We start from the raw sequence: 25,069 nt of genomic DNA on the forward strand, positions 1-25,069 counted from the left end.
TCCTCTTCCCATATTCCATCCTGTGACTCAGACTTTGAAGACTTTGAAATCTTCAGGGCAGCCTCAGAAGGTTTGGGGGAACCTAGAAACCTGTATTTTCTCCAGTTCCCTGGAAGATTCTTTTTAAAAAAATATTTTATTATTTTTATTTTGTGTATGTGTGTTTTGCTTGCATGTAGGTAAGTACACCCATGTTGCGCAATGCCTGTGGAGGACAGAAGAGGCTGTCGGATCCCCTGGAACTGGAGTTATAGACAGTTGTTAGCTGCCATATGGGTGCTGGGATTTGAACCCGGGTCTTCTGCAAGAACAGTCAGTATTCTTAACCGCTGTGCTATCTCTCCAGCCCCACCTGGAAGATCCTTAAAATGCTGGTGGACCAATGCCACAGTTCCCTGGGCAGCCACCCTTAGGTCCTCTTCCAGCCTCAGTCACCCTCTTTAAAGTGGGGTCAGTAGGGACATGGAAGCAAGATGAGACAGGGCATCAGAATTCCCATCCAGGGAAAACCAGGCTAGTAGGCAGCCTTCTCTAATCATTTCTGGAAGGTTCAGAAATGCAAGACAGGATTATCACTCACTAGGAAGGGCCAGCCTGCAGCAGAGGCCAAGAAGGGGAAGTGTCAAGACCCAAGAACAGATGTGGGACAGCTGGAATTGGGCAGATCTGAGAGTAAACTTGGCTTGTCCAGGGTCACTTTGGGCAGGCTGGTTGACCTGTCTATGCTGAGAATGGATGCTTCTCTTACTGGGGGTGGGGCAAGAAGGGCAGAAGGATCAGTGTGGTCAAAAGGGATTTGGGGGTGGGGTCGGTGGGCATGCTTAGCTCAGTTCTGGCTCTCAGGCCTGTGGTGACTGGCTGGGGTCTGTATAATCTCTCATCAATAGCTCTCAAATATATGGCCTTAGGAAGTCACTGTGTCTACACCCCAAGTCAGCAGGAAATGGGAAGAACGAGGCTCTCCTCGAGCTGGTTCCTTGGAGGCTGCACCTTGAATTCTGCCCCCAGTACATCCTGCCTTGGGGGAAAGTTGGGCTGCTGAGCTCTAGCAGAGTCAGAGGTCAGGGTTGTGAGTTGGTCCAGCAGTGTGGCCAGGGCCTCTGGGAAGCTAGCACTAGAATGGGGATCCCAGGCCCTGGGCCTGCTCTTTTCAGCCTGGAGTCCAGGCAGAGATGGGCAGAGATACATGGCCTGGGTGGGCCTGTGTCCAGAGTGGCCTTGGAGCCTGCCCACTAGTCAGCCTGGACAGGGCTGCTGAGTCAGGCCATCCTGCAAGGATTGGTCTCATGGAGCCTAGTTCTCCATTTGCTGAAGATCAATGAACCAGAAACTGACCAAAATGTCACTGTCACGAGGACAAAGAAGTCTAACTGGCAGTTTATCTTCAAAGTCAAAAAATGATAGGTACGGGTCAGTGTATCAAAACCATACAGACTTTCTCCTTATACACCATTGGTATTTCTTCTCTGCCATAAGATTCTGCAGTGTATGATATTCCATAGTCAGTGTTTGCACTCAGCACCTCATCTGGTAGTCATGACCAGTTTTTAGCAAGCCCTCAAAATGGGCCAATCCCTGGTCTGAGAATACTGCCTCTTTTTTTGGGGGGGGGTCTTTTTGAGACAGGGTCTCCCTGTAGCCCCAGCTGACCTGGAACTCACTATGTAGTCCAGGCTGGCTTCAAACTCACAGAGATCTGCCTGCCTCTGCCTCCTGAGTACTGGGATGAAAAGCTTGCGCCACTATGCCCGCTGTCCTGGAACTCTTAATCCTCCTGCCTCCACCTCCTGAGTGCTGCAGTATAAGTGATGTCACCATGCCTGGTTTTAATATCCTCATTAAATGGGCAAGCAGAGATGCAGGGAGTCTATCATCTGTTCACAACTTAACTCTAGAGCATGTACGTCTCCTGTTAGTTCAAAGAAATTTGCTTCTTCCTTTTTCAATGGGCCCATATAGTCCATGATTGGCTGAATAGCAATTGACTCAATACATATCTCTCCACTGAGGAGCGTTTACGCTCTTTCCAATAGCTGGTCTCCTCCCACTGAATACTGTTTGATGTTTTTCATCTTTTGCTCTAAAACTACTGTAAACAACTTTTTTATGTACATAAGATAAATACTTGGGGATAAGTTTGCAGAAATATTTCTTTTTTGTTTATGGGTGCTTTATTTGAAATCTCCCCCAAACCATTCACTCAACTTGGAAATGGATAAGCAAATTATGAAAAATCCATACCAGAATGCTACTCCATAGCATAAATGAGTGAACTTGTGCTAAAAGAGCCCACATGGAGGTGTCTCAACTGCATGTACCAAGTGAAAGAAGTCACACTCAAAGGGCAGGCAGGAACTGAACTTGGGCCCTCTGGAAGAGCAGCAAGCACTCTTAACCACTGAGCCATCTCTCCAATCCTATTACAGAAATATTTTTAAAGATGAAGAGCCAGAAGGAGACGTGTAACCCAGAAAGTGGTCACAAATCACCTCTGTGCCCTCTGGGGTACCTAAAGACTCTGTTCTTTACAGGTGTTAAGATGTTGAGCTGGGTCCAGAAGGTGCTGCCTCAGCCCCCAGGAACCCCTCAGAAGACCAAGGAAGAGGAAAAGGAGGATGGAGAAGAACTACACCCAGAATCAGAGCTGGAGCCAAAGGCAAAACCAGAGCCAGAGCCAGAGCCAGAGCCGGAACCTGAGCCTGACACAATCCCAGAGGAGGCCGTGCTAGAAGATGAGCCCCTGGTGAGAGATTGGGGTGAGGAGGCCAAGCTGGCCTTACTGCTCAGGGACTTGTCAGCTTGGCCCACCTGTTCCCCATGGACCTTTCTCAAGAGAGAAAGTGAGAGCCAAAGGGAAACGTGGTGGTCACTTGCCCAACACACATATGAATTAGGCCACTCAGGCCCAGAGAGTGGACAGGCTTGCTCAACACTGTTTCTCTAAAAGGCGAGACAGGAACTACTTCAGGCATTGTGGACCATGCCTTGTCTGTGAGTAGTTCTGCTGTTTATAGCATGAACACAGTTATACATAATGCTAACAAGTGAACATGGCTATGGTTCACTTTATTTATGGGGCTGAGGAGATGGCTCAGTGGGTGAAATCATTTGATCTCTACACAAGTACCATGGCACGTGTATGCCTACAGTCACATACAAATAGGCACACACAAAGCCCCAAAACTTTATGAAAACAAGCAACAGGCTGGATGTGGCCTGGGGCCATGTGTTTCAATCTCAGGAGTCTAGAGCAGAGCTACACTTGATACCAGTTCATGATGAGATTTGGAAATTGCTCCAGAATAGAAGTCTGTGTAACTAAGTACACTGCTTCGTTCAGTTGGTATTTGTTTTGTATGAAGTCTTTTTCATGGAGGAAATAAGATATAAACAATATTTAAAAGAGCATTTATATTTTAAGTAACTTTTAGGATTAATGTTCCATGGAGTACATATGCTTTGGAACATGACACAGAATTTTTAAATTATTTATTTATTTATTTATTTATTATTTTATTTAGTACATGTGCATGCACATACCATGGTACTTGTGTGGACGTCAGAGGACAACTTTCAGGAGGCAGTTTTCTCCTTCTAGCATGTGGGACCTGGGGTTGGAAGATGGGTCCTTAGATTTGACAGCAAGCACCTTTACCCACTGAGCCATCACATTGCCCCTTAATACACGTTTTGATACAAACTGTTCAATCACCATAGACCAGTAGCAGTTTACTGGCATTGGTCCATGTGCTACACATTGAGGAACATTTTTCTAGACTGTTTCTTCAAGCATACCAAAACTTGCCAGTTCTTCATCTCATCCCTTCAGGGGCCTGATGACAACTAATTTAGCAGCTCAATTAAACAAATTTCATTTAGCTTCTAATTGATGCTGGATCCTGTGCTCAGTGCAAAAGGCATAAAGATGAATCAATTAGGCATTGCCCCTGGGGGTCAGTACCAGTTGGTTCCTTCTGCCAGGACACAGAACAAGTGAACATGAGCCCTGGTATTGCCTCAGCAGGACCCTTCCAGAAGGGTCAAATAAATAAATGTGTCAGACTGAGGACCGTTGGCACTCACAAGAAATGGTCATGTAACTTTGGAAGTTGGAAGCAAGTGGAGTGTACTCCCTAGACACCGAGGCTGGCAGAGTTTTCTGTAAGGGAATTGCAGAAACAAGATGTTCCTGGCAGAGGGACGGTTGTAACTGGGGCAGTACAAAGCATGTTTAGGAAATAGGCATAGGGGGTGCACATGTGTACGCATGTATGTGCATTATGCATGTGGTATACTCATGATATTATACTGTGAACACACACAGGTGTTTTGAATTTGGGTATGTGTTGGTATTTGCAGTATATGTTTATTATGGGCACATGATTCCATGTGCATGTGTTACACGCTGTGTGCACATTTCTGAGTATATGAGTTTATGTGCTGTGTATGCACATACTTGTCTGTCCATGTATGAACATATTTGCACAACTCTGTGCATACATTTATGTGTGTGCATGTATAGTTATATATATATATATACATATATATATATATATATATTTTTTTTTTCTGAGGCAAGGTCTCCCTGTAGCCCCAGCTGGCCTGGAACTCGGTACATAGGCCAGGCTGGCCTCAATCCCATGGAGATCTGCCTGTCTCTGCCTCCTCAGTGCTGAAATTAAAGGTCTGTGCTACCATGCCTGGCATGTTTACATATATTTTCAGATGCATGTTTGTGTATACACCATGTTTGTGAATTTGTACAAATTCATGTTTATGTATATACATATGTATATTTTTGTCTATATACACATGCAAATATATCTGCATGTACACATCTGTGTGTTGTATATTGGCATGTCTATGCACATGTGTATGCATGCATGTATGTTTGTATGTATATGGTTGTATTGCTAACATGTGTATGTGCAAGTGCATTCAAGCATATGTGTGTGAATGGACTTGTTTTGTATGCATGCACATACATGTATGTGTTTGTGTGTCATTGTTACATGCATATATACATGTTCACGTCTTTGTATGCATATACTTATATGACTTAGGTAAAGGAAAAATGGGGTTCTTGGGGGACCCAGATCCAAAGTATGGGCACCCTTTTCCAGAAACTCAGGAAACTGCCCCTGGACTAGGTATACACCTGAGGGTGTTTGGATGGATGCCAGTGTGTGATTCTCTATACCTGCACACAGGTGTGTAAAGGAATAGTGGCGACTACAGGGGCAGGGGAGAGGAATCAGGAGGAAGAGGCCTGGCTGGGGATCTCCCCAGTCCTGCTTCCCAGAGCCTGTACCAAAGTTCCTCCCCCTTCACAGGCCATGGACTGGATATGAGGCTTGGGAAACTGGGAGACCATCTTGGGATGTGAGGCCCCAGCCTGGGTGCCAGGCCCATATGGAGGGAGAAATGGAGGCCCAGGGTAGAGGATGAGGCCAGTAGGAGATGACTCTCAGAAGAGAATTGTTCAGCTTCCGGGGCTATGGGTCCCTTGGATGGATCAGGGGCTGTCTGTTTGAACCAGAGGCTTACAGGTTCTGTTTGAACTCTCTAGCCACCCAAGGAGCCAATGAAAGGAGAGGAAGTAGCTGAGGCTGACCCAAACCTTCAAGGTGAGTGCTAGGACCCAGGCTGACTGGGCAGGGAGTTGAGTTCTCCTCTCTGAGCCTTGCAGCAGCTCATTTCTAGATGAGGTAACTGAAGTTTGGGGAAGCTTGGGGTGGGCTCCTAGGGGCTAAGCTGAACTGAGCTCATCTTCCAACCCCCTGGCATCCTGCTTCTACCCTGCGACTGACTTGACCTTCCCAGCAAGGGAGAAATGGGCCGCCCTGGGGCCCACATCTGAAATACAGGGGATTCTTTTTCTAGAGGTCCAGGAGCCTGCCCCTCCTCACTCTACCACCCTCCAGGACCAGGTTGCCATAGCTGCCAAGATGAACAGGTACCATATCGCCTTCTTCTCTCTCTGGACCCCAACTCCCTTGCCCTAGCCAGGGAGCCACTGGGACAGAGGGACAGTCTGTGACAAATCTGCAGTCACTTGGAGCACAGGCCCAGAGCATCCTGGGAATGGCTGTGGGAGTTTCAACGGAGGTCAGGGGCCAGAGAGGAGTTGTCTGGGCATCATGGGCATCGTGGCCAGGAGATAAAGGTTGGGGGTGCAATACTGAGCACCTTAGGGGCAGGGAGCCAAAACTGTATCAGTATTGAGGTGACTTCAGACCCAAAGGTGGAGCTGCTCGTTTCTCCAGTGAAGCCAGGAGTCCAGACTCATGCATGAACTCTCAGATGTTTGTCCAGTCAAGCACAGCCCAGGGTGGTGCCAAAGGGTGGGGACCCAGGACCCTCATATCAGTTAATCAGTCTCAGTCCAGAGTCACCCTCAGGAGGCTTCTGGAGTGGGAATGTGGGATGGGGAGGGCAGACTGATGGGTGTGGGTACAGAGAGAGGCTGACTGTGCTGTATGGAGCATCTAAAGGGCAGGTTCCAAATGCAATGGGTACTCATGGCCTCCTGAGAGACTGGATGGTACCCCGTATTTTCCAGAGAGGGACCCAAGGCCCAGGAGAGAGGTGGTGTTTCTAGAGCCTCATCATGGGCAGATAATGGCTTGATTCAGGCCAAGTCCTTTGGGATGCTTATGGACTGCCACTCGGATGGGGTGGCAGTGGACTGATGTCCCTGTCCCTTGGCAGTCCCAGCACCTGGGTGCTGACCTGGTTCTGGAAGGGCATGGAGAAGGTGGTGCCACAGCCTACCTGCAGCAAAGGGGACCAGAATCCAGCTTCTGGAATGGAAGACCCAGCTCAGGTACTGGGGCAAGGGGAAAGGGTCAGTGGGGGATGGAAGGGGGAGGTCGCTCCTTGGACGCCCTGTCATGTCTGTCTATCTGTCTTGACAGGTCGGGGGACAGATCTCAGGGCCCTGTGGCACTTGGGACACAGGTAAGACTGAAAGGCAGGATGGTGTTCCAGGGATAGGAGCCCTGAAATGGGCCCTGAAATGGAGAGAGCTCACACTATTACATGGCCACATGGCCACATGGCTAGAGCAGCCCATACACTAGCCCTGGGCAGCCAAGTGTGAGTGCTTTCCAGGCTGACAATGGCCAAGGGCTCCAGGTGGGTGGGGTGTCTTCTACTTGATCCCCCACTCCCTTCCCTTCCCTCCCTTCCCTTCCCCTCCCCCTTCCCTTCCCCTTCCTTCCTTCCTCCTTCCTTCTTCCCTTCCTTTCTCCAGTGATTTTATGGTTTTATTTGCAATTTGTTAATTTATTTTAAAACAGAATTATTTTTTTAACTGATACATAAAACACAGCATTGTGCATCTTAACAGGGACTAGTGACCCTGTTAAATGCACATACTTGTCATCAGGTTAGACTTACCTGTCTCCTCAGAGTTACCATTTCTTCCTGGTGAGGATATCTGGTCCTTTCTTTAGCTTTTTTATTTTTTATTTTTTGTCTTTTTGAGACAGAGTCTCCCTGTACCCCAGCTGCCCTGGAACTCGCTATGTAGACCAGGCTGGTCACAGAGATCCACCTGCCTCTGCCTCCTGAGTGCCTGGATTAAAGGCGTATGCCACCCTGCCCGGCCTTTCTTTAGCTTTTGAGATGTGTGGTACTCAGTTGCTGTCTGTACCCACCATACTGTACAGGTAGGACTTAAGAGCTCTCTAATTGCAGCTTGTACCCACTGAGTATCCACTCCCCATCCCTGCTTCTCTCCTTTACAGATGGCTCTAATGAGGTTCCTAGGGTCCAAGACACTAGGTAAGTTCCTATTAGTGTCACTGTTGCCTGTAGTGTGTGTGTGGGGGGGGCAGTATGCACAGAGCTGAGCCCTGGGTTTAGGGGCAGGGTTTACTTCCACCTGTGTGACTTGAAGCAGCATGCCTGTTTCCTCTTTTCCACCTCACTTTTCTCATCTGTATAATGGGGACAGTGTTCCTGTGCTTTGTGTTGCTTGCTAGAGATCCTGGGTGGGGCCACCTCTAACAGAAAGAAGCAAGGATAAGGTCCCCACAGATAGGCTCCATGGCTATGTAGCATCTGGAAGCAGGGCTTAGACCACCTGAGGGACACAGAGGTAGCCCAGTTGTTTCAGCCTCTCAGTATATAATATCTCAGGAACAACTAACTTTTCAGTGGGAATGTCAGGTCAGATGGGAATGGCATACAGAGGAGCCTAAACCCTGCTCGGGGAAGGGCCCTGCCCAGTTACAGCCACCTGTACCTGGTGGAACTGCAGCCCAGTGTGGACAGAGCCTCCCATGATTTAAGAAAAGTGGGAAATCAGTCTGGATAGGATGCCACACACCTAGAACCCTACAACTGGGGAGACTGAGGCCAGGGGCTGATGGATGGAACCCAGTCAGGGCTACTTAGCTAGACCCTGCCTCAAAAACAAACACCAAGTCAAACCCCAAAGCTGGAGACCTAGGATTTTATCTAAAGTCCTTAATTAGTAGCTATTGCTAATTATTAATAATTGAGAAGTTTTCAGATTGCTGTGCTCCCATCAGCCTGGAGAACCACTCTGTGATTTCTTCTGTCCCAGCTACTGTTCATTCTTTCACTCATTCATTCCTTAGATTGTACGTTTCTTCTCCCGGGTATGGAAGGCTGGCCAGGCCTAGACCCCCAGTGGACAGTCAGGGTACCTCAGATGACTCTGATTTGTTGACCACTGGCTTTTTGCAGGCCCAGCCTGTGGCTGCTCAGGTGGCTGGAGGAGAATCTGGAGAAGGTGCTACCTCAGCCCCCCAAACCCTCTGAGGTGAGTGGAGAGGAGGGGCTAGGCAGCTCACTACCTGGGAGAGTGGAGGCTCAAGACACTGCCCCTCAACAGGCTGTGGTCAACTGGCCACACCCACTGAGATATGGATCTTCTCCTTGGAGTCTCTCTTTGGGAGTGTCCTTCACTTAGGAGCAACTGACCCGGGCTGGGGACAAGATAAGCCACTGTGTTCATTATTTTTCTTGTCAATGAGACAAAATTCCTGACAAATGCTGCTTAAGAAAGTTTATTTTAACTCATGGTTTGAAGTGGGGGTAATCCATCATGCAGGGGCGGCATGGCAGCAGGTCACTGTGTCTATAGTCAGGAAGCAGAGAGAAATTAAGCTGGTCCTCTCTCTTGCTCACCTTTATGCACGGTCTGGGATCCCAGCCCATGGGATGGTACCATACACATTCAGGGTGGGTCTTCTCTCCTCAGTTAAACCTCTCTGTAAACTCTTTCAAGAGACCCAGAAGTGTGACTCCTTGATGATTCTGAATCTAAGCAGGTTGACAATGAAGATTAAGAATCAAATCCTACTACCACCATCATCACATGCACATAAGCACCCCCCTCCAACACACATACATACACATGCAGAGAAGCCTGGAGCCAGGGCACAGGTGACCAGGGTAGGGTATATTAAAGTCTGTCTTTGATGCTGACCTATCTCTCTATTTGTCATCCAGGCCTGGAGAACTGAGCCTGTTAATGCTGTCTTGGACCCAGGTACAGAGAGGGAACTGGGAGAGCCTTTCTAGGTGGCCATAGGCTGGGCTGGGGGGAAACTTGGACTTTGGGGGCTTCAGAGGAGTCTTATCTCTCAGTCAGACAACGGAGAAGTTCAGGTCTTGCTAAAGCACTAGAACCCCCACCCTCGTCCAAGCTGAGACTCCAGAGGCTTGGGTTGGCTAGATCTCACAGTCTTAGACATGTCCCTTTCCCTTCCCGGACTGTTTGATGATAGGGTTGTTTAGAGTGGCCCTAAAGGTGCTCCCTATCCAGTCATGTCAGTGTTCCGAATCTGGCCTCCTATATCCAAGAGAGTTGGATGACGCCCTGCTGTGGGGTCTTTAGTGTTCATTTTCCCACCACTCAGAGCCTCCAGGACCTCCTGTGGAGACAGAGCCCACAGAGAATTCCACCCTGTCCAGTCCTGGCACCTTGGAGCCAGAGGAAGAACCAGTTGCCAAGCCCCAGCCTGGCTTCCAAGCCTCTTCCTTGCCACCACCAGGAGACCCTGGCAGGTAAGCCTCCTAAATGCCATACCTCCTACGAGTAGGCATAGTGCTTTGCTCTAGCCCAGTACCCAGCCTTTACAAAACTAGTTTGTTAAATTAGAAGGTTAACACATATTCCCAGAAGAAAACTCAAACTCTCCAGTCATACCCCATTAGCAGCATCTTACTCTTCTGGTTTTCCCCATCAGCCAGGCCGGAGAGTGTGCTTTTTCTTTAAACACACACCCAGTATGACCAGGTGTGATGGTGCATGCCTTTAATCCCAGCATTTGGGAGGCATAGGCGGGCAGATCTCTGTGAGACTGAAGCCAACCTGGTCTATATAATGAGACCCTATTTCAAAAAACAAACAAATAAACAAACTGACAAACCAAAAAACCCAACCAAAAAAAAAAACCAACCAAAAACCAAACCAAACCAAAACAACAACAACAAAAAAACACACACCCAGTGCCCACCTGTAATCTTAGAATTCTAGAGGCTGGGGCAGGAGGATCAGAAATTTAGGGCTAGCCTGGCCTATATAGCCAGATCTTGTCCCAAAACAGAAACAAGAAGTGAAAATAAATAAATAAACACACACACACACACACACACACACACACACACACACACACACACACGGCCAAGAATGTAGCTCAGAGGTAGAACACTTGCCTAAAAAAGAAAACTACAAGTATTCTTTTGCATTTTGCTTTTGTTGTTTAAAAAAGTCCCTCAGAGGCTGGAGAGATGGCTCAGTGGCTGAGAGTGCTTGCTATGCAAGCTTGCTCCACAAACATGAGGACCAGAGTTCAGACCCCAGCATCCATGAAAAAACTGGGCATGGTCCTGTGCAGGCCTCTAACCCCAGCATGTAACCCCAGCATTGAGGGAGTCAAAGACAGAGACATGAGGATTGCTGGGGCTTGCTGGCTGCCACTTCAGTTGAAAAACTTGAGTTCCAGGTTTAGGGAGAGACTCTGCCTCCAAGGAACAAGGCAGACAGTGATGGGGAAGACACCTGCCACCTCCTCTGACTTCTGCATGTTGGCACAGACACACCAGTGTGTGCATAAACCAAGCACACACACAATTTTTTTAAAAAATTTCCTCAGAGATGGTTTTGTTTTTTATTTTATTTATTATTTTTATTTTATATGTATGAGTGTATTGCTTGCATGTATGTAAGTGCACCTGTGTCATGCAATGCCCACAGAGGTGAGTAGAAGGCATTGGATTTCCCTGGAAGTGGAATTATGTTACGGATGATTGTTAGCTTCCATGTGGGTATTGGGGATCTAACCCTGGTCCTCTGCAAAAGCAATCAGTGCTCCTAACCGCTGAGGCATCTTTCCAACCCCCAGAGATGGTCTTATACATGCAATTCCACTTCATTTCTTTAAAAAAGATTTTACTTTTATTTTATGTGTATAAGTATTTCACCTGCATGTGTGTATGTGCATCACGTGCATGGTTGGTGCCTGCAGAGGACAAAAAAGGGCATCAGATTCCCTGGAACTATAAGGGCCACCATATAGGTGTTGGGAACTGAACCTGGATCCTCTGCAAGAGCAGCCAGTGCTTTTAACCACTTAGCCATCTCTTCAAGCCCCTTTGCTTCATTCTTTCAATCACTGCATAGAGCTGTATAGTACTCCTTTCCATGGATATATCGACTTTTATTCAACCACGGGGAGGGGCATTTAGATTTGTTTTCACACTTTTCCTGCAGTCAAAAATCTTCCAAGTAAGTGTGGGGGATAAACTGATACAAGTACAGTTGCCCAGCTAAAGGCCACATGTGTTTCAGGCAGTACCAGGGCAGGTACTGCCCAATGCTTTCTCTCCTAGGTATGTGAGAAGCTGGAAATGCACATCTGGGGTGAGGTGCAGGTGGCAGCTGAGCTGAACTACTTCAGTGCTCAGTCAGGCGAGGGGAGAGTCTCAGATGTTGGGAAGGAGGGGAAGAGAGGGAGGGGCCTTTGGGGCTAGAGACCTGGGGTTGGCTTCCAGCATGCTTTGCATCCCAGCAGGCTTGCTCTCTGACTGTTCCCCACCCCGAGTCTTCCCAGCTGGACTCACCTCATGTCTCCACTACAGGCTGATAGCGTGGCTCCTGCGCAGGCTGGAGATGGCCCTGCCACAGCCGGTGCTCCATGAAAAAGTCAGGGAGCAGGTGCGTGGGACCTGGGCCTTGGGGGCCCTGGGTGGTGGGAAGGGCCTCGGGAGCTCAGATAAAGGTGGAGTGGTTGGTCTGGGTCCCTGGTAGAGACATAGCAAGAAGGGAGCCATCAATGGAAACAGCCTTGAAGCCTGCCTATATGCATACACACTAGCTCAGAGGATGGCCTACCTGCCAGGAGCTCATGTACTGGAACTGGAGGTGATGGAGGTGATGATACTGGTAATGGGGCTCGGGAGTGGAGCCTCCTGGGAGCATCCAGGAAGGCTTCCTAGTGGAAGAGACCACCAAGCATGTACAAAGATAGATGGAGAGAGAGAAAGAGAGAGGCAGAGAGAGACAGAGAGACAGACAGACAGAGAGAGGGAGAAGGAATGTGGAATGTTCTAGGGGAAAGCAAAGTCTACAGAAAGTCCTCCGCCCTTATGGCTGCTTGGAGTCCCAGCATGGTTAGTAGGGGAGCAGAGCCTTGGTCACCCCCTTCTTTTCTTCCTCAAGATCCTGAAGTTTGACTCCCCTTTCTTGGGGACAATTGCACATCTCCATAGAAAAAGCACTTAGAACTAGGAGATGGGAGGTATAATCACAGTCTTGGCTGTGTGACCTTGGTCCTGGTTCTATGCAAACCTCAGTTGTCCTCTGAACAATGGATTAACAACTCCTTGTTACCACCCAGCATTGTGGAAAAAGCAGGAAAGAATGCTGTAAAAAAGGTGTCTAAGCCTTGGAGAGAGGACAGCCTGGATTTGTCCAGGGCCTCTAGGTGCCTCAAGGTCCTGGCCCAGTCCATCTGGGCAGATACCCTTGCTATGGCTGTTTAAGGGTACCCCCCACCTTGCCTCACAAAGCCAAAGCCCCCCTTCCCTCACTGGCTCTGGGTACAGAAGGGCCCTCTTCTCTATTCCATGGGAGGTAAGCCATGGTCCCACAGGTGCAGTCTGAAGTCAGATGTCCTGAGTCCACACCCAGTCCCATCCACCTACCCCCTTCTGGTTGGCTCCTGTGCTCACAGAAGGTTCTGGAAGCCAGGCTTGTGTTCTAATATCTGCCCCCATCGTCCTGTCTCCCACAGGTGTAGAGGGTGCTGGCTTCAGAGATTTCCAAGGCTTAAAAAGGGGTGGGTGGTGAAAGCCATCAGCTGATGGAGGTGCCCCAGGGACCCTGGAGACTAGGGCAGCAGGGGAAGTAAGTAGGTACCGTAAAGAGAGGCCTTTTAGGTGCTGGGAGGGAGAGGATGACCATCTCATAGAGGGAGCTGGAGAGGTCATTCCAGGAGAGGGCATTCCATTCCAGACTGGTGCCCAGCCTGAGCAAAACTGCTGAGACAGGACCAGGCCCTTGTCCCGGAGGGACAGGGATGGGAGCAGCAGGTGGCCTTGTGGGCAGGCAGGGGCAGCAAGTGGAGGTGATGGGTCTTTGCAGGCTCTAGTGGGAAGAGGACAGGCATATGCTGGTGGCAGGAAAGAAACAGGTGAGGCAGCCATGGCAAGTCTACCCTTTTCTTCTCATGCAGGGGCCTGGCAGCTCTGAGACGTGTGATGTGCAGACCAGTAAGTACCACACTTGTGGGTCCTTGTGTGTGTCCTTAGGTCTGAGTTTGAGGCACAATTGGGATCTCCTAACCTGGAGTTGAGAGAAACCCACCCCTGCTCAGCCTTTCCTGGTAGCTGAACCAGCCAGTGGCTGGAGCCCCTCCTCCCAGGTTTCCATCCTCTGTCAGGAAAAGAGTTTTGAAGCCAAGTTCACACCCCTTCCTGTTGGCTATAATCCAGACCTGGGGACTGGGCCCTGGCAGCTGGGCATGTAGATTTGGCTAAGCAGAGTCTTGGCTTCTAGCAACTGTCCTGTCTGTTCTGTCTCCTGCCAGCCTTTTCTCTTGTGCCGTCTCCTCTGCTCATTCTCCCTTTTGAAAAGTCATCTATTGCTGGGTAGAAGGCCTACCCTAAATCCAGGAGACTCTTGCTTTGAGATCTTTAGGCCAATCATGTCCCCAAAGACCCTATTTGCAAATAAGGTCACATTCACAGAGAACAGCGTGGGACTTGAACATATAACATGGAGTGACTGAGGGTCTGGAAGATGCATGTTGCTCTCCTTCCCCTACTCTGTTCCCTGGCCTCCCCATCCACCAATCTTTCCATCCATCCATCCATCCATCCATCCATCCACCCACCCATCCACCCATCTTTCCATCCATCCATCCGTCCGTCCATCCACCCATCTTTCCATCCATCCATCCATCCATCCATCCATCCACCCATCTTTCCATCCATCCATCCATCCATCCATCCACCCACCCATCCATCCACCCATCTTTCCATCCATCCATCCATCCATCCATCCATCTCTTTCCATCCATCCATCCATCCATCCATCCATCCACCCATCTTTCCATCCATCCATCCATCCATCCATCCACCCACCCATCCATCCACCCATCTTTCCATCCATCCATCCATCCATCCATCCATCTTTCCATCCATCCATCCATCCATCCATCTTTCCCTCCATCCATCCTTTGCCTGTCCACCCAGATGCCCATTGTTCTGTTTCCTCCTTTGTTTCAGGGGTGGCAGCAGCTGGAGGCCTCTGAAACAAGGGAGAGAAGGGGATTTGGGGAGCACGGATAGACAAACACATGGATGGATGAAGGACAGAAGGATGCCCTGAAAAGAAGACCTTTGGGTGGGGGATAGCTGCCAATCCCCACGCTCCTTGGACTGAACTCCTGCCCCTCTGCATTCCCAGGCAGGAGAGAGGGAAGTCAGTCACCAAGCCCCAGAGCTTCTTTTCAAGGCGCCTAGCCAGGGGATAGCACCCAGACCACAGCAAAGGCAAGGTCGGCCATGGGCAACCTGGACATAGTCTAGGCAGCAGGAGGACTTCCTGTGGGGAGGCTGTGAAGAGCCCCCACCAAGGCCTTGATGTTGAATGTCTGAAGGTCCTCATGCAGCGCTCATGGGGTACCTGGCACAATCATGCTGCTGCAGGACCTAGTTTTCCCCAAAATGATTCTCCCAAGGCCTGGTTGTGTTATCTCCCTGCATGAGCCAGGGACATCAGTGACAGCGATGTTATAATTGACATTAAAAAGCATGACTTTGCACCTCAAACCTGTGGCTGCATGATATGCTTAAGATAGATCTGAAAGAAATTTTTAGGTTTTATTTATTTATTTTTATTTTATATATAAAAATGTTTTGCCTGCATGTAGGTAAGTACACCCATGTGTGTAATATCCATGGAGGCTAGAAGAGGGCATCAGATCCCGTGGAAATGGAGTTACAGAGGGTGTTGGCCATCATGCATATGCTGGGAATCAAACCTGGGTTCTCTACAAGAGGACAGTTCTCTTAACTGCTGAGGCATCTCTCCAGCCCTGGTTTTAGTTATTTATTTAGACAAGTTCTTGCTCTACAGCCCAGGCTGGCCTCCAACTTTCTATCCTCCTGCCTCAGCCTTCTGTCTGCTGGAATTGCAGGTGTACGCCATTACCTGCAGTGCTTAGGTTCTAAAGGGAGGTGGGCTGAACAGGTGTGGCCTGTGGTTGTGGGCCTGTAGGTCAGAGTAATTGTCCGGGTATCCTGAGGTCCCGGCTGCCTCCTAGAGGTCTTTCTTTAGGTCGGGGACTGATTTTAAAACAGAATTAGTTGACAACATTTAAGAATCAGATGGCTTTACACAGAAAGGCCTGAGTTCCCTCAAATACAGGGCCAGTCTGATTGTGATGGATATTTGTGAGGACAGTGGAAAAGCAGCTGCTATCTGCAGGCAATTGGCACCTGTCCCTTTGTTCATATCTGCTATTTGAGTTTGAGTTTGAGACCCTTGAGGTCTCAGGCTGGCAGTGTGGAAGGGAGATTCCTGCAGAAAGAATAAAGTGGGAAATTCCTGGAGGTGAGGACATGGGGCTGCAGAACCCTGGGTACTTGAGCTAACTGGATCCCAAGCCCTTGGTGATGAAGACAGAACTGGGCATGTTGGCACCTGACCTGCAGGGACTAGGATCTAGGAATGGGGAGCCACTGTAGGTGGTTGAGCTGGAGACCGGCTTCACAAAGATTACCCCAAGGCTGAACAAGCTCTGGAGACAGGGAAAGTAAACAAAGCAGGGCCCCATCCAAAATGACTGGGGTCAGTTATGAAGTATGCCCCACCTCTAGACCTCATGATTGGGGTGTGGGCAGCCTGGGATCTGCCTTTCCAAGAGGCACCTGCCTACCTCAAATGATTCTGGGGATGGAAGTGTTTGAGACCACCCTTTCAGAAATGTGTAGTGAGGGAGGATTCATGCTTCAGGGCAGAGCAGGTGGGAGGAGAGGTCATCTGAACTAAGAGGAAGAGGTGTCATGAGCCAGGCCTGCCGGGGAGGATACCTTGGATCCAGGGCCGTGGCTTTCCTGTGACCTGAGGTCTGGCGTGGCTGAGAGCACATGTGCCCCTGATGGTTGGTTCTGGAAGTAGGAACACCTGTGTCACTGGCCGCTGGCTGCCACTGACTGGGGTCAGAACCTCATTCAGTGGCCCTGCAGACAGAGAGGTTGTTGGTCACAAGGCAGCATGTCCATGAAGGACCCCAGGCCTTCCAGGCCTTCCAGCCCTCCCCTAGCTATATGCCAGGGACACCCCATCCCTGACCTTCCTTGCTGGAGGCCTAACCCAGCGCTGTGGCATCTTTGGCCAGTCTTGCAGACCTCCTACAGAGATGAAGAGAAGACATACTTATGAATTGCTCACAACCCCTGCCCCTGCCCAGAGCTCCTGAAAAGAAACTATTCACGAGCAAGGAAGCAAGGACTGCAGCACTGTTGGGGACAGCACCCAGTGGGGCACCCAGCACCAAGGGAAGTGCTCACAGGGTACATTTATCACTGGAGTCAGGACACCTGGCTTTGCTGCCAACTCCTTGTGTGGCCTTGGACATGTAGCTCAGCCTCTCTGAGCTGGCTCTTTGTTCTGTAAAATATTGTTCTCATCCTTTGGGGTTCTGTGGAAGTGTATATGGTCTCAGGCTGGAGATAGTCCGTCTCCTGAACGTCCCCTGTTAGATCCAGGCAGGACTTTGTGGCTGACAATAGAATGACAGATACACTTTTGCACTTGGAGTCATAGCTGGGGGACGATGCTGGGTAGTCAAACCCCAGGGATGTTCACAGGGCTAGAGAAACCAGGACCAACTACAAAAATGCACAGTTCAGCATGGGGGTGGGGAGGAGCTTCCCAGTACAGAGGGAAAGCTTGGGGCCTGGTCCTCCAGAAGCATCCATAAAAGTGATAATCTATGCAGTTTGTCCATCTGTAGATTAGGGAATAAAATATAAAATCTGAGAATTGAAATGGGGAGAATGGCTCCTCCCATCTCAGAAGGCTGCATCTGTGGCCCAGCTGCATCCCTGCATCTGTGGTATAGCTCGTGGGAATGAGGTACAGGAACAGAACTGTGTTACTGGTATTGCAGGGTCCCAGGACAAGATCTGAGGCCAACACCCATTTAAGTCACAGCTGGGGACGAAGAGATGGCTAAGAGTATTTGCTGCTTGTGCTGGATAGCTTTAATGTCAACTTGACATACCTGGGTTGAGGGAGCCTCAACTGGGGAATTGCTTCCATTGGACTGGCCTGTGGCCATGTCTGTGGGGCATTTTCTTGACTGTTGAGTGATGTGAGAGGGCCCAGCCCACTGTGGGTGGTGCCACCCCTGGGTAGGTGGGCCTTTGTTGGATAAGAGAGCAAGCTGAGCAGGGGCCAGGGAAGCAAGTCAGTAAGCAGCGTTCCTCCATGGCCTGTGCTCTAGCTCCTGCTTCCAGGTTTTTGCCCTGAGTTATTATCTTGGGCTCCCTAATGAACTGTAACCCAGGAGATATAAGCTGAATAAACCTTTTCCTCCCCAAATTGGTAGTGGTCAGAGTGTTTTGTCACAGCAATGAAGACACAAACTAAGACACTGCTCTTACAGAAGACTGGAGTTAAGTTCCCAGCACCCACATCTGGTGACTCACAACTGCCTGTAACTCCAGTTCCAAGGGACCTGTTGCCCTCTTCTGGCCTCCATGGGCACTTGCATGCACATACATACATGCACACACACACAAGTAAAAAAATCTTTTGCTGGGCGTGGTGGCTCATGCCTTTAATCCCAGCACTCAGGAGGCAGAGGCAGGTGGATCTCTGTGAGTTCAAGGCCAGTCTGGTCTACATAGTAAGTTCCAGGACAGCTGGGGCTACAGGGAGACCCTGTCTCAAAAAAAAGACCAAAAAAATATTTTAAATTATCTGCAATTATCAGCACATGTCTGTAATTCCAGCACTCCAGAGGTGGGGAATCGGAAGTATGAGGGCAGCCTGGGCTTCACAGCAAGACCCTGTGTCTCAAAACCAAATAGGTTAACAGCTGCCATTACTAATTCTTGTTCAACATAAAGACCACCAAGACCCTGGGAACTTTTGGGGAACACCTGGTATGTAGGAAGTGTCCCTTTCCTTCCCTGATACTTGCTCAGAGTAGGCTTGGGTTCTCTGTGAGATGCCCTGACCCCACTTCTTGGTTTTTTGAGGCAGGGTCTCCCTTTGTAGCCCAGACTAGGCTGGAGCTCACTACACCTCAAGCCTCCTGATTGCTATCCTTCTGCCTCTGCCTCTGAGTGCTGGGATTACAGGAGCGCACCATCACACTCAGTGGCCCAAACCATCTTTGGTGAAGAGTATATATGCCAGGGCCCTTTTCAGTCAGGGATCAGGAGACATGGAGAAATGCTGGACATTACAGACATCTTTAATTAGCTCCCACGTCCCCATGAGAAAGTCTAACTCCATTTGAGAGTGGAGAGTCTGGGTCCACTAGAGAAATAGGCTTCCAGAAGCAAGTGCTAAGTTCACAGGTATGCTGTCACCAAGGGACAGCACCTAGGAAGTAGGCAGGGAGCAGGCTTTCTCTTACCATGGGGACAGTCCAGATCACAGTGCTCGTGAGGTGGTGAGGGATCTACTGCCTGAGTCCTTTGGCATCAGCCTGGATGCTGTAGTTAGAATATTCTTTCTGCTCTTGGTTGAAGTGTTAAGAAGAAAGCCCTGATTTTAAAAAAATCAAGCTCCAGCAGCTGTAGTCAGAGCTCCGCCTCAATGGGAAAAGGCAGGGAGTCTTGGAAGGAAGCTGGCTGAGCGGCTGTGGTTTCAGGCTGTCTTCTGGACACTGATCTGGTTGCTTATGGTCCTGCTGACTGAGATACTGCTGGGGAAGGACCTTCAAGGTACACACCCAAGACTCTCTTCATCTCACAAATGGCTCCTCTCTGTCCCCCGCAGTCAACATTCTTCCCATGGAGCAAGTGGAGCCTGACCTGGTCCTTGAGGAGGTGGACCCCAACTGGGAGGATGCCCAGCAAGACGGCAGCACCAACCCACAGAGGACAGAGGCTGCTCCATTGGAGGAAGAAGAAGAGAGTGAAACCATAGTGGGGATGCCCAGGTGGGAAGCCAGAGAAGTCCCAGAAAGTGAGATGTTGCTTGAGAAAGTCCCAGGCATGTAGTACAGAATCCTAAAGGCATACAAGGGCCCAGTGCAGGAATAAACCTGCCTTTTCACCCCCCAGAGCCTTCCCTCTCCACACAGATACCTGGGCTCTTATGCCCTATTCCAGAGAGTCTGGAATAAACTGCATAAACGTGTAAATCCTCTCTCTTCTTTTTCCATAGAAGATGGCATATCACATGCATCTTTTTGCCCCTTGTTGAGTTTGGTCAGTAATATACCTTGAAGTCTTATTCAGTAGCTAGAGATCATCCTCATTGTTTTCACAGTTGTATAGTATTCCATTGTATGGATATACCATCATTTATTTAACATGTCAACCACTGATGACATTTAGGTTGTATGTTAGTCAGATTTTTGATATCCAGGATCACTACCTTGAAAAGAGAGAAAGTTGATTTGAGCTCATGGTTTCAGAGGTTTCAATATGTTGCTTTTGAGCCTGTGGTGAGGGACAGGTGTGGAAGAACAAAAGAATTCACTCCATAGCAGGGAAGCTTACACTAAAGAAAGGGACTGGCTCTCCCTGTCTCCTGCAAGGGTTTGTCCCCAGGGACCTCCCACTAGGCTCTGTTCCTAAAGACTCCACCACCTTCCAATTGCAACATTCTGGAGACCTCATCTGTAATACACAGGCCTTTGAGGGATGTTCTGGATGCGGATTAGTTCCAAAATGTTATGATAAACAAGTCAAGCTCTTGGCCTGCATTGCTAAGAAAAACAAAAGCAGAAACTGAGGCCCACTGAGGCTCCAAGCTGGCCCAGGACAAGGACAGCATGGAGAGCGTGTGGCTAGAGAAAGCCAGGGTGGGGTTCTTAGGTCGAACTTTGCTGGGGAGCCTCAGGATGTATGTCAGAGATGGGATGAGAGGAGGATGTGGGCAGCAGTGGTGGCTCATCTCCTGCCTCTGGCCAACTCAGGGCGCTGCCCCAGACTGAAGAGGAAAGAGAAGGTGAGGAAGATGAGGAAGAGGAGCAGGAGGAGCCTGTGGGAGTCACTTGTCCTGGGCACCATGGTTCCAGAGAGGGATGGCAGGACCCCTGGGCTGGGCTGATCTCTGCTTTGCTTCTGTGCTGGCCACTGCTTGGTACTGACCAGAGGACTGAGAAAGCTGGGGTCCTCTCCCATGCTCAGAATGAACTGGGGACCAAATTAGCCACTGCTCAACAACCCCCTTCCAGTTCACACAGATGCACCTCTGTGAGAGTTAGGATTTACGCCTATTGTTTGTACTATCATACTCCAGAGTTGAGAACAATGCCTGGTACACAGTAGGCACTAAATAAATGTTCCCTGAATGCATGTATAGATGCATACATTAGGCTTACAATGCTGTCATCTTTTTATTTTTATTTTTCATGTATGAATGTTTTGCCTGAATATATGTAAGTGCACCATGTGCATTCAGTGCCCATGAAGGCCAGAAGAGGGTGTTGGATCCCCTGGAACTAGAGTTACAGATGGTTGTTAGTCACCCTGTAGATGCTGAGAACTGAACCCAGGTCCTCTACAAGAGCAGTCAGTGCCCTTAATTGCTGAACCATCTCTCCAGACCTGAGTGCTCCTCTCTTAATAAACAAATCTGTGTCTCCTACACATGCAAGACATGTGGGCATACACACACACATGTACACATGCATACATGTGCACACATACAGGCACACACATAGGCACACACACATACATATACATATGCATACATAGGCACACACAAGCACACACAGGCCACACATATGTGTACACACACAGAGGCACACACACAGAGGCACATATAGGCATACACATGTACACACTCACACATACCAATGATTTCGCAGTGGCCTTTGTGTCTGTCGCTGCCCTGGATTCTGCTCAGTTGTCCAGAAACGCTTGATTCTGGTGTCGACAGAATCTGGTGATTCTGGTGTTGGCAGCATACAGCTCAGTTCAAATGAATGTTGAAGGATGGAAGGCGGACCCCTGAGCCTATTTAGGTGCTAGAAACATGCGGTAAGAGCCAACATGGCTGAGAGTTGTGGGCAGGAGAGAAGGCAGGGAATAAGAGAGGAGAGGACAGGTCCAATGACCAGTTCAAATGCGATGAGGACCCTGGAGGACTCCTCCAGTCAGTGAAGGGACAGAGTGCTCAGCCAGTGCTCCAGGAGAGATGCCCCTGAAGTGGGTTCTGACAGCTGTGTAGGAGAGAGGTGTAGGCAGGGAAAACAGGGCATCTGCTGTGGACAGGGTCGAGAGCTGTCTGTCCCCTGCCCTAGTCCCTTGCCTTAGTCCTTATCTTTGCCATGTCACCCACTGTAGCAACCCCTGGCCCAGACCTATTTTTCCTGAGCTGTCCCTCTGGCCATAGCCTGAGATGGGGAAATTCCTCAGGAGACAAGTGTCAAGAGAGCAGCTTTGCACCAGAAATGGCCCTGCACATCTGTGAGCAGAGTCACCTGGCAAGTGACTTCCCTCTTGAGTGCCTGCCTACACAGCTGTAGGGGGCTGACAGCAGCCCCTGCAGAAGCACCACAGGGACCATAGTGGATGGACACAGTGAGGCCTGCCTGGAATAGGGAGCCATCAATCAGTAAAGTTCTTGTCCCCGCCAAGGGCCACTTTAGACCCAGTCGGGAAACCATTAACCAGCATAGGATCTGAGGTACAATCCTGTGGGATATCAGGGGCTCTCAGAGCACCACTTCACATTTTATTTTCCCAACCTTTGAGGGAAGTCACATACTTTATTCTTACTGCCAATGATGGGGGCTTACCACCTCTCAAAAGCTATCCGTCCAGGGGCTGGGGAGATGACTCAGTGGCTAAAATGCTTGTTAAGCAAGTGTGAGGACCAGGGTTCAGATCCACAGAACCCACATAAATACCAGTGGGCATAGCTGCCTGCCTATAATCCATACTTGGAAGGTGGAGATGAGATTCCCAGAGTGAGCTGGCTAGCCAGACTAGTCGTATTGGAAAGTTCTACTAGGTTCATTTGAGAGACCCTGCCTCAATAATAAGGTGGAAAGTGATTGATGAAGACACTCAATAGCAACCTTGGGCCACACACAGGTGCACACGATACACACATGTGTACACACACATACAAACATGTACACATATGTACACACCACATACATGAACATACAAAAAAGTAAAAAGATGTCCACACCATCCGTAGGCACCTCTGACCTGTGAAAGTATTTCTACAGGAAATGAAGCTTGTGTTCCCAGGTCTGCCCTCTGGGTCTCCCCCTGACACCCTGAGCTGGATGGAAGCGCCAGATGTTGTGTTCCCAGGTCTGCCCTCTGGGTCTCCCCCTGACACCCTGAGCTGGATGGAAGCGCCAGATGTTGTGTTCCCAGGTCTGCCCTCTGGGTCTCCCCCTGACACCCTGAGCTGGATGGAAGCGCCAGATGTTGTGTTCCCAGGTCTGCCCTCTGGGTCTCCTCCTGACACCTCGAGCTGGATGGAAGCGCCAGATGTTGCTTCACTTCCTTAGCACACCCTGGTTCACATTCTGCTTTCTACCCATCTCTGTGCAGAGCACTGAGCTCTGAGCTGCTCCCCCACTAACCTGTGCGCCAGGCCTGAAAATCCTGCTGTGTGCCCCTGCTCTCAAGCCGGAGCACCCCTGAAGGCCACCTGGACCCACACAAATGCACACAACTACATACATGTCCTCAGACACAGTGTGCACAGGCACACACACACATATGACACACACTAGCTATGCACATTCATATGCATCTACACACATCCCACAGGCTCACATGTGTGAAGAAAAGTATCCCTATGCATGCTTACATGGCTCACAGATATCACAGGCACACACATGATCGCCTGCAGTTTTAAACTCAGAGAACCTTTGGGCCCTAGGCATGGGGAGGAACACGAGCCCTGCGCTGACAGAGCCAGTGAGGTCCCAGGAACATGCACAGATGAAACTGGGGACAAGCAGGTTGGGCTGTCACTGTCTAGGGGAAGGATGCCCTTGGCCATCTTTGCAGAGACGCAGGTTACTGATGACGCGAGGGCCCTGGAAACACAGAGGATTGCCTAGCAACCCTGTCTCTGCAGGCAGCAGCTTGGCTTTTCCTAGCAACTGTCCCTACCTGCTCTCCCTGGGGTGTTTCTGCAGTTCCCCTGCCCAGCCCCTCAGAGTTGGCTAGAGGCAGGAAGGACCGGTGGTGGCTTGCTGCTGTACCAATCACAGCGGCTTGGGAGCTGCTGTGCTGGCTGGCCCGGCAGGGCTCGCCACATCTCCACTCACATGCTCCAGGCTTGGGGTGACAGTCACAGCTCCCAGCTGACCTCCTGTATCATGGGCACCCCTGCCAGCAGAGCCCAGGAGACCCAAGTAGGTGACCACTTCTGCCTCTGAGCTCTCTTCCTCCTCTCTTCCTTCTGGGCTGGTATTTCAGGGGAGGAGCCTGCTGAAGGTGATCCGTGGACCTGAACTTGGGATCATGGCTTGCATGGATGTGGGGAGGAGAAGTAGACTGCTGAATTTTGAAGCTGGCTGTGGCTACAGAGCCCTAGTCCTTAATCTAGAAGACAGGGCGTCTGCTGGGCACCCACCTCAGCCAGTCTCTGCTCCTCTGCTTAGAGATCCCTGGGACTTGGAAACTTTCTGGAAGCTGAGGGGCTGTTGCTTCTGGTCTGGGCCAGAGGGAGCCCTGGGAGGCACCCGGCCCACAGTTGAGTAGGAGCAACATGGTTTTGGTACATGGACTCCTCAGCAGATGATGATACTGACAGAGCCACCTCTGGCTAGTGAGCCTTGCTAGCTGAGGTTGTTTGTCAAAATACTCCCTGATCCATGCAGCTGTCTTCTAACCTACTGCCTAGGCCACCTCCTTTGGGATTAGCAGTAAGAACAGTAAAAACAAGACCTGCCAGACTCTGTGCGGGGACAGTGGGCATAGCCAGCCTGCTATTGGCCCCATCTTATGGACAGGAACATTGCAGTTCAGAACTCTGCTCAAAGATGCCCTGCCGAGAAACACTGACTGAGTTGGGCTCCTCCAGTGGGTCAGCGGACATAGAGACAGCTAGGGCCAGGTCTCCATATCAGGTTCCAGGGCCACATCCACACTGTCAGAGACAAGGAACTACAGGACAAGCCACAGCTCTAATTGGAAGGAAGCCTTCCCTGAGGAGGCAATCTGTGCACTGGGCCTCAAGAACAAAGATTCCAGAAGAGGAGCAGGTAAAGGAGGGGGTCCAGAAAAGGGGATGCCATGAGGGGCATTAGGAGGAGGACCTCTGGGGTGAAGACCAAAGGGCACTATGCGCTGCTCAGAATCGATGTGCAGGGTTTCCCAGATAGTCTGCAGGAAACCTGGAGAGCTGCAGGCA

At 49.9% G+C, this 25,069-nt stretch overlaps 1 protein-coding gene across 1 annotated transcript in view; it reads left to right on the forward strand.

The window, feature by feature from the left end:
- Nucleotides 1-2,539: 2,539 nt before the first annotated feature.
- Nucleotides 2,540-25,069, forward strand: part of Cngb1 (cyclic nucleotide gated channel subunit beta 1) — a 69,586-nt gene continuing 47,056 nt past the window's right edge. Inside the window, exons 1-15 of the mRNA XM_029564385.1 lie at nt 2,540-2,743; nt 5,570-5,627; nt 5,884-5,956; nt 6,712-6,826; nt 6,918-6,960; nt 7,752-7,788; nt 8,719-8,794; nt 9,487-9,526; nt 9,897-10,044; nt 12,121-12,196; nt 13,716-13,752; nt 19,505-19,667; nt 20,652-20,718; nt 22,920-23,139; nt 24,032-24,068. Of these exons, the coding sequence (XP_029420245.1) occupies nt 2,540-2,743; nt 5,570-5,627; nt 5,884-5,956; nt 6,712-6,826; nt 6,918-6,960; nt 7,752-7,788; nt 8,719-8,794; nt 9,487-9,526; nt 9,897-10,044; nt 12,121-12,196; nt 13,716-13,752; nt 19,505-19,667; nt 20,652-20,718; nt 22,920-23,139; nt 24,032-24,068 (1,394 nt within the window). The remainder of the gene's footprint in view (nt 2,744-5,569; nt 5,628-5,883; nt 5,957-6,711; nt 6,827-6,917; nt 6,961-7,751; nt 7,789-8,718; nt 8,795-9,486; nt 9,527-9,896; nt 10,045-12,120; nt 12,197-13,715; nt 13,753-19,504; nt 19,668-20,651; nt 20,719-22,919; nt 23,140-24,031; nt 24,069-25,069) is intronic.

Source organism: Nannospalax galili, unplaced genomic scaffold (assembly GCF_000622305.1).
Source record: "Nannospalax galili isolate Female #2095 unplaced genomic scaffold, S.galili_v1.0 scaffold957, whole genome shotgun sequence".
NCBI classification, from domain to species: Eukaryota; Metazoa; Chordata; class Mammalia; order Rodentia; family Spalacidae; genus Nannospalax; species Nannospalax galili.